This window comes from Pongo abelii, chromosome 21 (genome assembly GCF_028885655.2).
Source record: "Pongo abelii isolate AG06213 chromosome 21, NHGRI_mPonAbe1-v2.0_pri, whole genome shotgun sequence".
Lineage (NCBI taxonomy): Eukaryota > Metazoa > Chordata > Mammalia > Primates > Hominidae > Pongo > Pongo abelii.
This window is the reverse complement of record NC_072006.2, coordinates 49,557,200-49,574,697: the sequence shown is the minus strand read 5'-3', so window position 1 is coordinate 49,574,697 and position 17,498 is coordinate 49,557,200. Positions and strand designations below refer to the sequence as shown.

Below are 17,498 nucleotides of genomic sequence, written 5' to 3'. Positions count from 1 at the left end.
CTCACGCCTGTAATCCCAGCACTTTGGGAGGCCGAGGTGGGAGGATCACCTGAGGTCAGGAGTTTGAGACCAGCCTGACCAACATGGCAAAACCCTCTCTCTACTAAAAATACAAAAAATTAGCCAGGTGTGGTGGCAGGAGCCTGTAATCCCAGCTACTCGGGAGGCTGAGGCAGGAGAATCGCTTGAACCTGGGAGGCAGAGGTTGCAGTGAGCTGAGATCATGCCACTGCACTCCAGCCAGGACGACAGAGCAAGACTCTATCTCAAAAAAAAAAAAATAAATAAATAAAATAAATAAATAAATAAAAGAATCTCTTGTGTTTCCGAGCAATCCCACTGTGATGAGAATTTTTACATTCTGAAACATTTCAAACATACACAAAAATAGAGAGATTAGTAAAATAAACCTGTAACTGTCTTCCCCCTCCAAGTGCCTATCACCCAGAATAAGAGCAGTGTAAATACTGTTGCTTTTCTATTTTCCTTCCTCCCTCCAGGCTCTGACACCTCCATTCTCTGTCCCCAAGCGCCATGAGAGGCCTTCTTTGCTGGCCCCTGTTGCTGCTCCTTCTTCAGCCCTGGGAAACCCAGCTCCAGTTGGCAGGTGAACTGGGGCCTAGCCCTCACCAGTGGGAGGAGGGGAGCGGAAGCAGGTCCTCCCTCTGCAGCCAGCTCCTCCTGCTGGGGAGAGGGAAGCAAGGGCTTTGGAACATATGGGACTGGGTTTAAATTCCCCACTTCACCTTTCTGGGCCTCAGTTTCTTCATCTGTAGGATGTGGCTTAGTTTTGGGCGCATGCAGAACTGCCCATGGGGTGTTTAATTTGGAAAAATTATTTGAAAACATGGAAAAACCAGGAAATTTTACATAAAAATCCCTGTTTAGTACTTCCCTTGAAAAACCAGGGATCTGCTAACCTCCAATTCGCAGGGGCATGGCAGCATTTGGATGGAGCTGCCTGCCCAATTTAGGAGTGATAGGGGCTCTTTGGGTCTCCGCTGTCCTAACCCAACCGGTTCATCCATGTTCCCTGCCTGGTCCCTGCAGGCTTTGAGTTTGCGACGCTTCCTTGCCCCCTCGTCAATGGGTAATACCGCCTCAGAATAGCCCTCAGAGCTGTAAGATGAGGGAATTTGTGAAATCTCCTAGCCCAAGTGCTAGGCACATGCCGGGCGAGTGCATCTGTCTAATCTGCGTTTGCTGTGCTGGGCGCTATTATGTCGGCATAGCGGCATTTCCCCTGGGTTTCCCTGGGGTCTCCTCGGAGGTGAGGCTTTGCTGACCTAGGAGAGTCCTCCCTGATCTCCCCGCAGGTCCCAGGTGTCACACTGGGCCCCTGGATCTGGTGTTCGTGATTGACAGCTCCCGCAGCGTGCGCCCTTTCGAGTTCGAGACCATGCGGCAGTTCCTCATGGGCCTCCTCCGAGGCCTGAACGTGGGTCCCAACGCTACGCGCGTTGGCGTGATCCAGTATTCGAGTCAAGTGCAGAGCGTCTTCCCTCTCCGCGCGTTCTCGCGCCGCGAGGACATGGAGCGCGCCATCCGCGACCTGGTGCCGCTGGCGCAAGGCACCATGACGGGACTGGCAATCCAGTACGCCATGAACGTGGCCTTCAGCGTGGCCGAGGGCGCGCGACCCCCGGAGGAGCGCGTGCCGCGTGTCGCTGTCATCGTGACAGACGGGCGGCCCCAGGACCGCGTGGCCGAGGTGGCGGCACAGGCGCGCGCCCGCGGCATTGAAATTTACGCGGTGGGGGTGCAGCGCGCGGACGTGGGCTCCCTGCGCGCCATGGCATCGCCCCCGCTAGACGAGCACGTCTTCCTCGTAGAGTCCTTCGACCTCATCCAGGAGTTCGGCCTGCAGTTCCAGAGCCGGCTGTGTGGTGAGTTAGGAGGGTGCTGGAGTGAAGCTCGAACTCTCAATCCAAATACTTGGATTCCTTTCCCACCATAGTAAATCCCATCCCGTGGGGTGGCCCAGCGATTTCCAGGTAGAGTTGCCCTGACCTACCACAGGCTGTGTCAGATTTCAGCTCTGACCACTTCTGCTCAGGCTCTATCAACAAGGAGCAACCTATAGTTTCTTGCCCTGCCCGCCACAGCTTACCACAGGCTTAATGTCAAACTCCAGCACCAACCCCCTGCACACAAGGAACCAGTGATTCTCAAAGCTAAGAGGGATCGGCTGCTCCAAAGAGTCGTGGCCCTCCCACATGGGGATGGCTTCTTCCATTATCATCTTAGCTCCTCCCACAAATGCTGCAAGATCTGTTCTAGTGACCGTTTTGAGTTTATTCTGCCCACCTCAACTTAGCACCTCTCCGCCTCCCTACCCACTCCTGCCCCTGTGTAGTCCTGTCCTAGCCCACTGACGTGTCTAATTGGGTGCCTCCTCTTCTGAGCCTACTCACAGGGGCTCCTTAAGCCTTATTCTTTCCCTAAGCCCTCTCCCTTGGTACAGCCCCTCTCAAATTAGTGATTTCCTTCTGAAAGCCATTTGAGGGTAATGCCTGCCTCTGACCCCATCCCCATCCAGCTCTCTCTTGTTGGAGGCTTCTGCCCATCTGTTCCCTACTGATTCTAGTCCTGTGTGTCCTCAGGGAAGGACCAGTGTGCTGAGGGGGGACATGGTTGCCAGCACCAATGTGTCAATGCCCGGGGCATGTTCCACTGCGCCTGCAACCTGGGCTACAAACTCGCAGCCGATAACAAGAGCTGTTTGGGTGAGAGCTACCCCTGTCCTGCAGTCTCACTGCTCCTGAACCTTCTTTGGCTCTCCATTGCCCCAACATCAGACCAATGAGTCTGGAAGGGCCTTTGGCAGTAACAGCACACCTCCATCACTTTACAGGCCTAAGAAAGAAAGGTATTGCCTGGGGTCACACAAGTCCCTGGTGGGAGCCTACAGTTCAGTGTGCTTTCTGCCCTCTTTCTCCCTGTTTTCAGGCTAGTCTCCAATCCACCTCCCAAACTTGTTTCTGTTTTCTTTTTCTTTTCTTTTGTCTCCCTCTCTTTTTTTTTTTTGGAGACAGAGTCTTGCTCTGTTGCCCAAGCTGGAGTGCAATGGTGCAATCTTGGCTCACTGCAACCTCTGCCTCCCGGGTTCAAGTGATTCTTGTGCCTCAGCCTCCCAAGTAGCTGGGATTACAGGCGCCCACCACCACACCCAGCTATTTTTTGTATTTTTTGTAGAGATGGGGTTTCACCATGTTGGCTAGGCTGATCTCGAACTCCTCCTGACCTCAAGTGATCTGCCTGCCTTGGCCTCCCAAAGTGCTGGGATTACAGGTGTGAGCCACTGTGCCCGGTCATTTCTGTCTTCTTATAGGCACATCCTTACAGTTTTTCTTCTTAGATACTGTTGGGGGGTCTTCAGTTAGGTGGGTCTCCCCCCTCATGCCACCCATTCTTGACTCTGCACCTCAGCTCTTTGTGTGCTGCTCACCTGAGCTGCCCTTGCCGCTCCCCTCTGCCTTTGCAAATCTTTCAAGACTCTCTCTTTTTAAGAGAAAGGGCCTTGCTATGTCGCCTAGGCTGGTCTCCCACTCCTGGGCTCAAGAGATCCTCCTGCCTTGGCCCCTCAAAGTGTTGGGATTACAGGTGTGAGCTGGTTCTTCATTTGTGTCTTCTGAAAAGCTATGGCATAGAATACCTTGCTTATTCAATTGGGTTTTTTACTGAGTACCAAGTTAGCATTAGACATTGTGCTAGGAGCATTACACACATTATTATATCTCAGCCTCACAACAACCTGGAAAAAGAAATAATGTAATCCCAATAACCCAGATGTCAGCTGGGGTCTTCTTGTTTCTAGAAACTAAAAGTTGGCTTGAACTCTGATTTGAATGTTTAACATTCAAATCCCTCTCCAAGACCTCTGGAAATCCTCCAAGTGCTTACATTCTGGTGGTCACCTCTTGCTGTGAGCCTCTGCTAAATTCATTTGATTTATGGATCCTCTCTCATTTCTCAACCCTGCACATGCTGTTCTTGTTCCATGCATGTTAATTAACCTCTTCTTTGGTTTACACACTTGTGTATGCAGGGGCATACACAAGTGTGTATGTGCTAAGTAACTCACAGCGCGCACACACACACACGAAAAACTCATTATAATTGAATATTAGATAGCTTTGTTTCTAAAAGTCCTCAGTCAGCCTAGTACAAGGGATTTTTCACGGGCAGCCTCAACCCACAGAGTTACTCATCTTCATACTGGCTCTCTTGTTCTTTTTAAATTTTTTTTTCTCTCTCCACTCTCATCTCCTTTCCAGGAACCTCAAATACTCACTTTTTTATACAGGGTAATTATCTTCTCTCCAGTCCAGCTCTCGGCCATCTTTGCCTATCCAGACCATCAATATGCTCAACAGGGCAATAGTTCCCCATCTTCCACAGAAGGAAGCTGTGAATAGCAATCACTCTCTTCCATTATATTCCCATTTTGCAAATAGAAAAATGGAGGCTCAAGTAGGTAAAGTGGCCAAACCTGTGCTCTGTAAGTCAGAGAGCAACTTGAGGACAGGGGCCCTGACTAATTAGGTCAGGATTTTTGGGGTTGGGGCCCAGGTGTAGGTATTCTTAAAAATTTCCTCAGGTGGTTGTGCTACCAGAGCTGAGAAGGGCAGCCCTGGGCATAGACTGACCCCATCTCTTCCTCAGCCATTGATCTGTGTGCTGAAGGGACCCATGGATGTGAGCACCACTGTGTCAATTCCCCAGGCTCCTATTTCTGTCGCTGCCAAGTTGGCTTTGTACTCCAGCAGGACCAGAGGAGCTGCAGAGGTGAGCAACACCCCCGCCCTCCCACCACACCCTGGACTGTGGCCTCCAAGGGCTCCAATCAGAGGCAATATCTTGCTGTTTCTTCCCTCCTGCCAGCCATTGACTACTGCAGCTTTGGGAACCATAGCTGTCAGCATGAGTGTGTTAGCACCCCTGGTGGGCCACAGTGCCACTGCAGAGAGGGCCATGACTTGCAGCCTGATGGGAGGAGCTGTCAGGGTGAGGAGGGCTCTCCTACATTTGTGGGAGGGGTAAGAGATCTTAGCTGGTGGGGTCCATCCTGACTCATCCTGACCTGTCTCTCCTTTCAGTCCGGGACCTTTGCAATGGTGTGGATCATGGCTGTGAGTTCCAGTGTGTGAGTGAGGGCCTCTCCTACCGCTGCCTGTGCCCCGAGGGGCGGCAACTTCAGGCAGATGGCAAGAGCTGCAACCGTGAGTGATGGGCGAGAGGGTGTTCTGTTGGCTTCTGCCCCATTGCCCACATTCGGACTGTCCTTGACTTTGCCATTGCTGTGGCCCCTAGGCTGTGGTGTGAATGTGTGTGTGTGTTATGGGGGTGACATTGGAGGGTATGCCATTCCCTGCCTCTATCTCTTTCCTACAATCCTCTACTCTGCTGTCAATGTTAATTTAAAAAATACATATTTGATCACATTCCTCCTTTGTGCGCAAGCTTTCTGTGGCTCACCAATGCCTACAGAAGAAAGATCAAATGACTTACCCCTAAGTATTTCAAATGGTGAGCAGAACCACATTAATGAATAATGAAATCAAATTACTGGGTTACAACCAACATTAAAAAAAAATAAAGAGTGGAAGACAATATAGAGTTTACTGCCTGTAGAAAGAGTTATATTATTTCTGAAACTTTAGTTCTATGTGAAATGTCTCATGATGTATTGTCATTATTATTATTTTTACTGTGGGCTGTGATAAAAATTTTGAAACCACTGCCTTAGGTCATCACGATCTAGCTTCAGCCAACTCCATCTCCCCATCTCCTGCCACACTTGAACATTTCCGTCTTACTGGCCTGCTCCTCCCTGGATGTGTCAGGAACTCCCCAGATCCGAAGCCTCTGCACGTGCTGCATCCTACCTTCTAGACTGTCCCTTACTTCCTTGGCAAACTCCTACTGATGTTTCAAGACTGTCTTAGTTCATTCAGGCTGCTATATCAAAGTACCGTAGACTAGGTGGCTTAAACAACATTTACTTTTCACAATTCTGGAGGCTGAGGAGTCCAAGACCAAGGTGCCAGCAGATATGGTGTCTAATGAAGGCTGTTTTCTGATTCTTAGATGGCACACCTTTCAAAGCCTCCCCACGCCAACACACACACACACCTACACACACACACACACACACACACACACACACACACACACACTAATCTTCTTGCTGTGTCCTCACATGGCAAAGACAGGAAGCAAGCCCTCTTCAGACTTTTTTTTTTTTTTTTGAGACCGAGTCTCCCTCTGTTTCTTGGGCTGGAGTGCAGTGGCACGATGTCGGCTCACTGCAACCTCTGCCTCTGGGGCTCAACTGATTCTCCTGTTACAGCCTCCGGAGTAGCTGAGACTACAGGTGTGCCCCACCATGCCTGGCTAATTTTTGTATTTTTAGTGGAGATGGGGTTTTGCCATCTCAGCCAGGCTGGTCTTGAACTCCTAACCTCAAGTGATCTGCCCGCCTCAGCCTCCCAAAGTGCTGGGAGCCACCATGCCTGACCTCTTCAGACTCTTATAAGGAAAGTAATTTTACTCATAAGCGCTGTACCGTCATGTCCTCATCTAATCCTAATTACCTCCAAAGATCTCACCTCCCAAGACTACCACATTAAGGCGTAGGGTTTCAACAAATGAATTTTGGGAAACACACTCATTCAGTTCATAACAAAGATCAGAAAGAATGCCATCACCTCCATGCAGCCTTCCTTAACAACTCCAGGAAGAACACACTATTCCTACCTTGGGGTCCTTGTATGTTCTTCTCTTCTAGCACTTTCCTTGACCAGAGCATATGGCATGTCTGACTTGCTCTGCTCTGTCCTCATGGATCAGGATTATGTTTTAATTCTTTCAAAACCTTTGAAAACCTCCCCATGCCAACACACACCACATTTTGGTTCTAGCAACTTCCCCGGCTCAGAATAGGGGAGGTGACATTGTAGAGTCATTCAGGAGCATGGGTTTTGGAGTCAGATGGACCTGGCTTCATGTCTTGGCTCAGTCAGTACTAGCTATGAAATCTGGGGCAATCACTTTATCCATCAGAACCTCAGGTCATAGAAAATGGGGACAATACTCAAGCTTATTGGGAGAATTGAGAATATATATAAGCACTTCACCCAGTACCTGGCACATGGTAAACTGTCGGTAAATAATGTTTTTGTTATTATTGTTAATACTGGTACAGTGCTTAAAAGTGTGCCTGATACATAGTAGATGATCAATAAATGGTAGTTATTGTGGTCATTATATGATTGTTGTTTAAAAAGATGCTTTTAGCACAGTGGTTTGTTCTAAGCACTGAGTAAATGTCAAGGGCGATGATGATGATGATGGTGACGATGGTGATGATGATGGTGATAATTATTATCATTTAGCACACTGCCTGGCACAGGAAGGACTCAGGAAATGTTGTCTGTTATATAATACATGTTTACGAATGAACTACTAGATGGATAGACAGCTGCTGCCAGTCCAGAATCTGGTCCCTCAATTCGAGCTTTTCTGGCTGCGCAGGGTGCCGGGAAGGCCACGTGGACCTTGTTCTGCTGGTTGATGGCTCCAAGAGCGTGCGCCCACAAAACTTCGAGCTAGTGAAGCGCTTCGTGAATCAGATTGTGGACTTCCTAGATGTGTCCCCCGAGGGCACGCGCGTGGGGCTGGTGCAGTTCTCGAGCCGCGTGCGCACCGAGTTCCCTCTGGGTCGCTACGGCACCGCAGCCGAGGTGAAGCAGGCGGTCCTGGCTGTGGAGTACATGGAACGCGGCACCATGACAGGGCTGGCGTTGCGGCACATGGTGGAGCACAGCTTCTCCGAGGCACAGGGTGCACGGCCCCGTGCCCTCAACGTGCCTCGCGTTGGCCTGGTCTTCACGGATGGCCGCTCCCAGGATGACATCTCGGTGTGGGCAGCGCGCGCCAAGGAGGAAGGTGGGCTTGGCATGGAACACAGTGGACTGGGGTTGGGTCATACGCTGGGAGGCAGCTTTCCCGAGGCCTGGGGCACCCTCTGAGACCCCGGCCTTGCAGGCATCGTCATGTACGCCGTGGGCGTGGGCAAGGCGGTGGAGGCGGAGCTGCGTGAGATCGCCTCGAAGCCAGCGGAACTGCACGTGTCCTACGCCCCAGACTTCGGCACCATGACGCACCTGCTGGAGAACCTCAGAGGCAGCATCTGTCCAGGTGAGCGCATCTCTCTCGGGGGTCCTCCTCTCTCTCATTGCCCGCCCTCTGATATCTCCCCTTCCTATTCACTCCCTACCCCCTTTGTAGTTATAGCCAGAGGTTGGGCTCACTAGACAGAGCTTTGCTACTCCAAATGTGGTCCGCAGGCTAGCGGCAGGGCGGTCACCCTGTAGCTTCTTAGAACTGAAGCATTTCTGGTGCTCTCCAGACCGAATGAATCAGAATTTGCACTTCGACAAGATTCTCAGGTGATTTGTAAGCATATTAAAGTCTAAGAAATCCTAGACTAGGCTACCTGTCCCCCAAATCAGTGGAGGTTCAGAATAATTTGGGAAATTTTTTTGAAGGCACACCAGACAGCATTTGCAAGTGGAGCCACAGCATATATCCCCTGAACTTGTTAGAATTCAACCTTATGAACTTGGCAAAGTGGCAGGACTGAATATATTTTAAGTATGCAAAGACTTTTTTTTTTTTTTTTTTAGTGGGGACAACATACCTCATAAGTGCAATCCCTCTACTTCATCATCTGGTGCTCAGCTGAGGAAAAAGAGACTAAATCTACCTGTGGAGGAGAAGGGGGCTCTTGAATCGTGTGTAGTGTACTGTGCTCTAGGTGATATAGGGAATGTCTCCAGGGTAACTTTTACCCTAGAGACTTTAGACACTAGCCCAGGCTTAAGATGTGACTCTTCTTCCAGTTTATCAGACTCCATCTCCAGAAACAGACTAAGTAGGGCTGGTCTGGGTCTGGAGAATCTGTCTTTTTTTTTTTTTTTTTTTTTTTTTTTTAATATATGCAGGGGGGCTGGGCACAGTGGCTCACACCTGTAATCCCAGCACTCTGGGAGGCTGAGGCGGGTGGATCACTTGAGATCAGGAGTTCGAGACCATCCTTGGCCACATGGTGAAACCCTGTCTTTACCAAAAAAATACAAAAATTATCCGGGCAAGGTAGTGGGCACTGAGGCAGGAGAATCGCTTGAACCTGGGAGGTGGAGGTTGCAGTGAGCCGAGATTGTACCACTGCACTCCAGCCTGGTGACAGAGTGAGACCCTGTCTCAAAAAAAGTATATATAATATACCATATATGCTATATTATATAATATATGTGTGTGTGTGCACGCACATGCATGTGCATGTATATACATATACACTCCTTCCCCCAACTCTCCTTCCCTCCCCGCTCCCAGCTAATTCTAATTATTGTGGCTCTTTCAGATTAGGGGCTCTTTCAGAGCTCTTCCTGTGTGACTCTTATGGGCCCTGCAGTGTGACTTTGGATGAGTCACTTACCCCCACACCTACCTTAACTTTTCTCTTCTGTAACAGGAGAGGCACTGGCTGCCCAAGGTTACCTCTAGCTCTAGAGTTCTAAGAGAAGTCTGGGTTTTGTTGCTGAAGCTCTTTACCAATTGGCGGTATGACTGTTCCTTGTCTCCAACCCTTTGTTTAGAGAAACAAATCTGTGAAGTTAGGGGTCTTTGCTGGATTCCAGCAGTTTGTTCATAGTACATATAAGACTAAGATGAAGAGACAACTTTTAAATCATTACGGCAGTGTTTTCAAAGTTTAAATGTCAGGCATTGTGCTTATTATTTCACCACCTATAATCCTTTTTCTTTTTTTTCCTAAGGTAATTTGTTGTAGCATTTTTTTTCTATGTCACTCCCTGTAATCTTTTTGTTTTGTTTTGTTTTTTTTTTGAGATGGAGTCTCGCTCTGTCACCCAGGCTAGAGTGCAGTGGTGCGATCTCGGCTTACTGCAACCTCTGCCTCCCAGGTTCAAGCGATTCTCCTGCCTCAGCCTCTTGAGTAGCTGGGACAACAGGCACATGCCACCACGCCCGGCTAATTTTTTCTAGTTTTAGTAGAGATGGGGTTTCACCGTGTTAGCCAGGATGGTCTTGATCTCCTGACCTCGTGATCCACCCACCTCGGCCTCCCAAAATGCTGGGATTACAGGTGTGAGCTACCGCGCCTGGCCTCCCTGTAATCTTAACAATGGCACATGCTTATAGAATTTCAGTGAATCTAAGATACCATTCATTTTAAGATTCACCACTATTTTATGTACTGCTAAGAAAAAATGTGCCAGTTTTAATTGTAAGGCCTCCCGCCCAACCCCCAAGATGTTGATGTGTGGGGAGATAGAGTTGGATCAGGATCAGTGGTTCCTAAAGATTAGGTCACACCAGAATCACCTGGTGGGACTTTAAAAACACAAATTGTGGCTGGGCACGATGGCTCACAGCTGTAATTCCAGCACTTTGGGAGGCCGAGGCAGGAGAATCACTTGAACCCAGGAGGCAGAGGTTGCAGTGAGCCAAGATCGAGACCATCCTGGCTAACACAGTGAAACCCCATCTCTACTAAAAATACAAAAAATTAGCAGGGCATGGTGGCACACACCTGTAATCCCAGCTACTCGGGAGGCTGAGGCAGGAGAATCACTTGAACCCAGGAGGCAGAGGTTGCAGGGAGCCGAGATTGTGCCACTGCACTCCAGCCTGGGCGACAGAGCTCAAAAAACAAAACAAAAACAAACACAAATTGCTGGGCTTCAACTCTAGATTTTCTAATTCAGCAAGTCTGGGGTGTTGTCTGATCATTAGCATTTTTGATAAATTCCTACATGATGCTGATGCTGCTGGTCCAAGGACCACTCTTTGAGAATCACTGGTCTAGTTGAAATCCACTAAAAAGCAGTGGTTCCCAACCTTTTTGGCACCAGGCAGTGGTTTTATGGAAGACAATTTTTCCACGATGGTGGTGGGGAGGATGGTTTTGGGATGATTCAAGCACATTACATTTATTGTGCACTTTATTTCTACTATTACATTGTAATATACAATGAAATAATTATACAACTCACCATAATGTATAATCAGTGGGAGCCCTCAGCTTGTTTTCCTGCAGCTAGATGGTCCCATCTGTGGGTGATAGGAGACACTGACAGATCATCAGGCATTAGATTTTCATAAGAAGCCTGCAACCTAGATCCCTCACATGCACAGTTTACAATAGGGTTTGTGCTCTCATGAGAATCTAACAATGCCACTGATCTGACAGGAAAGGAGCTCAGGTTGTAATAGGAGCAATGAGGAGCGGCTATAAATACAGATGAAGCTTCCTTGCATGCTGGCTGCTCACCTCCTGCTGTGTGGCCCAGTTCCTAACAGGCCATGGGCTGGTACTGGTCCATGTAATGTGCTGGTACTGGTCCATGACCTGGGGATTGGGGACCCCTGCTGTAAAGTATTTACTTAAACCAGGCAGTGTTCTAGATCTGTGCTTTTTCAAAAAGGTAGGCAGTACCTATTTAATTACAATTGATTAAAATAAAATACATTTTAGTCCTTTAGTAGCACCAGTCACATTTGAAGTGTTAAACAGCCACATGTGGCTTGTAGCTACTGCTTTGGACAGGGCAGATGTAGAACACTTTCATCATTGCATAAAATTTTATTTGGAGAGTGCTACACAAAGTGTGGTCCGCAGACCAGGAGCATCAGCATCATTTGGGAGCTTGTTAGAAATGTACCTTCTGAGCTCCTTCTCCATTCTGAATCAGAATCTATATTTTAACAAGCTCTCCTGATGATTCCAATGAGCATTAAGTTTTGAGAAACAGTCTTGTAAGTTGTGCGCGAGCGCACACACACGCACACGTACACACACACACACACACACACACATACACAGGTGAATGGATCCTCGAAGCCACTAATGCATACATTCTTTCATTATATCCATTTTATAGATGAGGAAACTGAGCTTAGAAAGGTTAGTGAGTTTTTCAGTATCTCACAGCTACTTAGCTTGGGACTCAGCCCAGGTCTCTCTAAATCCAAAGCCCATATACTCAACCATAGGCCCAGTGCAGGGAAATCAGAGGGCCAAAGCTAGCGCAATTTCTCATCCCCCTGACCCTCTGTGTCCGGCTTGCAGAGGAGGGTATCAGCGCAGGGACAGAGCTTCGGAGCCCATGCGAATGCGAAAGCCTCGTGGAGTTCCAGGGCCGCACGCTGGGGGCGCTCGAGAGCCTGACGCTGAACCATATCCTTTGGGGCTGGTGGCGCGGGCTGGAGGGAAAGTAAAGGGACCTCGGCGAACCCCAACGGCCTCCTTAACCGCTCACTGGCCCAGCTGACGGCGCGCCTGGAGGATCTGGAGAACCAGCTGGCCAACCAGAAGTGAGGGCCACGGGCGGCCCAGACGCGGGCTGGGGCGCGGCACCACGGACGGTGCCCCTTGCGCGCCATCGGTGCGCCGGGGCCAGGCAGAACCTGGGCCCGTCCGGCTTGGGCTGTCGGGGCAGAGGCGCTGGCGGGCTTCCGGCACTGAGCTGAGCTGGCCTCGCCCGGACCATTAGGCGGACTGAGGCGTCAGGGGGATAGCGGGTGGTGAGGGAAGGGGCACGTGCTAGACCGGCACGCCCTTGCCGCGTGCTGCGCTCAGTTCTTTGTTGGATTTCTTGTTTGTGTTCTTAAAAAAATTAAAAAACCTGATTTCCACGGGGTCCGTTTTTGGGTCTTGCTGCGCCGCCTTGGGGAGGGGAAGCCAGACGGAGCGCGCTCTTGCGGCGCCCGGGCGGCGTCTCCTTGGAGAAAGGCGCATTGTGCGGGGGTCGGGCTCGGGGGCAGGAGACCCGGCGCTGCTTCCCCCGCTTGTTTATTCAGCTGAGAACAGATGGCTCCTTATGCAGGCTGCGAGAAGGGAGGGGGCTCAACAGGAATCCTTGGGGTCTGAGCAAGTCTGCGCCACCCCATTCCCCAGTGGATTGAACGCTTCGCTCTCCGGCCAGGCCTATCCCATGGTGCCCCTAAATCTGGCTCAAAAGCTGCTGGGACTGAGCGCTGGTGAGGGGTGCGGGGCGGGGGTGGGGTTGGTGGGAAAGTGAGAGGCAGTAATTGAACCCCTAAATGGATGGGGTGGCAGTGGATAGATGAGCTTTGCCCGATTTTAACTCTCTCCTGCACTAGGTAGGAAGAGAAGGAGGTATCAGCTAGGACCCCTGTCTGCCCAGCCTGTGGCCTTCCTATCAACCCCTCCCAAAACACCTCTATCAGCAAAGAACACAAACCAGTACCATTTCCCAGGTGCATGTAAGAAACCACGAAGTTTAAAATGCTTCCAGTCCTAGAGTGATTTGGGGAAAATTATTTTGTGTTTGTTTCCTCATCTGCAAAGTGGAGACTGGAATTGTTACCCCCAAGCGTGATGGGGAGAATCAAGGACATTCTTCTAAGGCATGTGACGCTGTGCCTGGTACCTATCAGACCCTCAATTAATGGTAGCTATTAACTATTCTTATAGTAACAGCTAACATATTTAGTGTTGGGCATTATTGTAACTGATTTGCAGGTATTTTCATTTTATACTTGCAACCACCTTGTGAAATTAGAATCATTGCCTTTATCATCCCCATTTTACAGATGAGGACACTGAGGCATAGAAAGGTTAAGTTTCCAACAGTAACATAACCAGTACGAAGCTGAACCAGGATGTTTCCTATGGCTGCTCTAATAAGTTACCACAAGTTGAGTGGCTAAAAACACACATTTATTACCTTACAGTTTTTAGGTCAGAAGTCTAAGATGTGTTGGCAAGGCTTTATTCCTTCTAGAGGCTTTTGTTTCCTGGCCTTTTCCAGCTTCTAGAGGCTACCTGAATTCCTTGGGTCATGGCCCTACATCACTTCAGACTCAGTTTCCATCAGTACATCTCTTTCTCTGACTCTGACCTTCCCGTCTCTGTCTTATAAGGACCCTTCTGTTTATATTGGCATGACCTTGATAACCAAAGATAATCCCATCTCAAGCTATCTTTTTTTTTTTTTTTTTGAGACGGAGTTTTTGCTCTTGTTGCCCAGGCTGGAGTGCAATGGCGCGATCTCTTTTCACTGCAACCTCCGCCTCCTGGGTTCAAGCGATTCTCCTGCCTCAGCCTCCTGAGTAGCTGGGATTACAGGCGTGTGCCACCACTCCCAGCTAATTTTTTGTATTTTTAGTAGAAACAGAGTTTCTCTATGTTAGTCAGGCTGGTCTTGAACTTCCGACCTCAAATGATCCGCCTGCCTCAGCCTCCCAAAGCACTGGGATTACAGGCATGAGCCACCGTGCCCGGCCTCAAGCTCTCTATCTTAACCACATCTGCAAAGTCCCTTTTGTCATGTGACATGAAAACACAGGTGCTGGGGATTAAAATGTGTACATCTTTGTGGGGAAGGCCATTCTGCCTACCACATGGGGCTTGAAGCCAGGCTGACTGACTTCAGAGCAGCTGCTCTTAAGCACTCTGTGCCGGGCACCTTGCTAGGCTTAGTGAAGAGGGAGAAACTGACGATTGAGAAAAACTCTTGAGCTGAGGAAGCTCCGGGCTAGAAGGGCTGAGGTCCACCTGACTGTAGCAGAGAGAGGGAACTTCAGATGAAAGGAGGGAGAAATCCTGGAGAGGTGATCCTTAAACAGTGGCTGGAATTTCCGCAGGAAGCCATGGAGGAGTTTTCAGGTGAGTGAAGCATGAACTGTGCGTGGTCAGGAGGGACTGGAGTATGGAGGGATGGGAATGATCATCTTACCTGGCCATGAGGATCAGATGAGCTAAAGACCTATGGACTTGGCATGTGACCTCACCTTGCCTTACCATTCATTTTACAGTTGGGAAAACTGAGGCCTAGAGGCCAGAGTTGCCCGCCCAAGGTCACACAGAGAGAAAACATCAGTTGCACCAGGAAGAAGCCTGGTGGGGAGGTCAAACTGGAGCAGGGTAGTCAACTGATAGGGGGCACTGAGGGCAAAGGCCAGGTTCCTTCCGTTCCTCTTCCCTGGAGCTGGCGGGCACTGGCTTCTCTGGGGTTTCTTTTCTCGTGCTCTTTTCTCTTGCAGTCTCCTTAGTGGCCACTGGATGGCGCCTGGAGCTCTGATTTGGAGCTGGGTCCTAGAGCCTTTGCAGGCCCTTGGCATCTGGCACTTGGGCTGCAGAGCCTGTCCTTCTCCCTTAATTCCCCCACTCTGGCAGCCCCACCACCGAGGTCTACCAGCTGCTTCTGTTCCCATGCATTGGCCCCATAGTCCTGGATTTGAAGACCAGCCCTGCTACTTACCAGGTGTGTGTTGGTGTTCATAGGTACTGGTTCCCTTGCTCACTTCTTGATTCCTTTCTCTCATTTCCCTTTCCTCCTATCCGCTTAACCCTGCTGGATACAGGGAATTCCTGTTCCCTAACCATGCCCCACATAAGCTCAGCTAGCCGTTGCTTCTTTGTTTATACCCCCATCTTACGTTATGGGATAGAAGACTTACAAAGGACTCATGAATTCAGGAAAACAAACATCCATTAACCCAAGAACAGAAAGTGAGAACCCAAATAACAGTGTGAGGAGAGTAACACTGCCAAGAAAGCTTTAATGGAGAAGGCACCGAGCCCGAACAAAGACCCCTGGGCCCGGGTCTCTTGGTGCCCAGGCAAGCAGGGGTTTATGTGGCTTTCAGAGCCTGTTAAGATCAGGAACAAAGCATGTACATATTGCAGGAGTCCTGAGCCCAGGTGTGTGGAGGGAACTCAGCGCCCTCAGCCCTCTTGGTTCCCTGGAGAGTCTGAATCATTAAAAAACGACAGTATCTTCCCTAGTGGTTAGCAGAGATGCCACTTCTGGAGCTGTTTCTTAGACTTAGTAACATGAACTAGGCATGGCCTTGGGTGGGAAGGTGCAGGGCAGGAAGGGCCTGTAACTTCAGCCAAGTGTTGGACTCCCTTTCTGAATTTCACCTCTGTGTTGTCTGGCTCTGTTTCTCCGTGGTTTTTGGCCTTTCTCTTCTTCTATTCTAGCTCACAGCTCTCTCCATTTCTGTAGCTGGCACAGCTGCTGTCTCCAAGGACTGTCTACTCTTCTGGCTCTTTGGACCTAGGATAGTGAAACAGGAGAGAAAACTATCAATTACCAAACACCGGCCCGCATGCTGGGGGCCAGGCTGTGCCTTTCATCTGTGTTGTCTTGTTGAAACCTCTCAACCTACAGAAGGGAAAACCTAACTTGAAAGAAGCCAGTTAGTTGCCCAAGGCCCAGAGCTTCCAAGTTACGGTTTGAACCCAGGTGGTCTTGATCCCAGAGTAGGCCCATTTCACATTTCTACTCTTCAGTTATTAGGGACAAATTTGGACTTTTTCAAAGAAAACTTTTTCAGGAAGTTTACGGAGCAGACCAAAGCAAAGCCCAAGATATGGTGCAGGTGAATGGCAGGAGCCGCTCTGCCATTCGTCAGCAGCGCAGCCTCCATGGGACGCTTTTGCCTCAGTGTCCCCTCTTGTAAAACCTGTGAGCAGGCCAGGCATGGTGGCTCACACCTGTAATGCCAAGCACTTTGGGGGGTCGAGGCAGGTGGATCACAAGATCAGGAGTTCAAGATCAGCCTGACCAACATGGTGAACCCCCATCTCTATTAAAAATACAAAAATTAGCCGGGTATGGTGGCATGTGCCTGTAATCCCAGCTACTCAGGAGGCTGAGGCAGGAGAATCGCTTGAACCCAGGAGGTGGAGGTTGCAGTGAGCCAAGATTGCGCCACTGCACTCCAACCTGGGCGACAGAGGGAGACTCCATCTCAAAAACGAAAAACAAAGAAACAAAACCAAAAAACAAAGCAATAACAACAACAGCAAAAAACCTGTGGGCAACGCCAACCTCATAGGTTAAAAGGAAAGAGCGAAGTCATTGATGAACGTGAACATGCACAGTGGATGATCAGGAAGGGCCCCTTTCTTTTCAGGCCGTTACTTGCCCTTTTTCCACACCCTCCCACTCATTTGAAGTGGCGTGGCTTCAGATCCCCAGGCCCAGTGAAGAAGTTGGGGCACATCACACAATGAAAAGCAAATTGCTGTTAAATACACAGAGGATGGCATGAGCAGCTCAGCTTTATGGAGCCCAGGAAGGCTTCCTGGAGGAGGAGGCAAGTGAGCTGCACCAGCGAGGAAGGGTAGACATTCCCCAGATGATAAAGGAGGAGAGGGCTCCTGGGCACAGGGCTCGAGTGGCTTTTCAAGGGCATGTGGGGAGGGTGAGGCTGGAGAAGACAGTCGCCCTCAGTCCCCCAGGTGGATCATGCTGCATCCCATGAGAAGGGCTTGTGGGTTAGTGGTTCTAACCCACAAGACTTCATGGACTTATGAATCACCTGAGGGTCTGTTAAAAATCCTGCAGTGGGGCCCAGGAATCTTTGTATCTCCCAGCTCCTGGGTGACACTGCGCAAGCGATCAGAGGAAGAAAGGAGACACAAAGCTTCTGAT

At 49.7% G+C, this 17,498-nt stretch overlaps 1 protein-coding gene and 1 long non-coding RNA gene across 2 annotated transcripts; one reads left to right on the top strand and one right to left on the bottom strand.

Annotated features, from left to right (window-relative positions):
• The first annotated feature begins 525 nt into the window (after positions 1–525).
• On the top strand, positions 526–12,726 carry MATN4 (matrilin 4). Its single transcript, NM_001168565.1, is given in 9 exon segments — positions 526–607; positions 1,317–1,886; positions 4,666–4,788; positions 4,885–5,007; positions 5,100–5,222; positions 7,537–7,950; positions 8,050–8,202; positions 12,158–12,265; positions 12,348–12,726. Coding segments are annotated over 9 exon segments (1,746 nt in total). The 5' UTR covers positions 526–534; the 3' UTR covers positions 12,407–12,726.
• On the bottom strand, positions 7,432–11,292 carry LOC129052131 (uncharacterized). The gene is made up of 4 exons (XR_008516956.2): positions 11,082–11,292; positions 9,515–9,652; positions 8,705–8,770; positions 7,432–8,168 (listed from the first exon to the last, which is right to left on the bottom strand). It is a non-coding gene; the product is annotated as an uncharacterized LOC129052131 (long non-coding RNA).
• Positions 12,727–17,498: the final 4,772 nt, after the last annotated feature.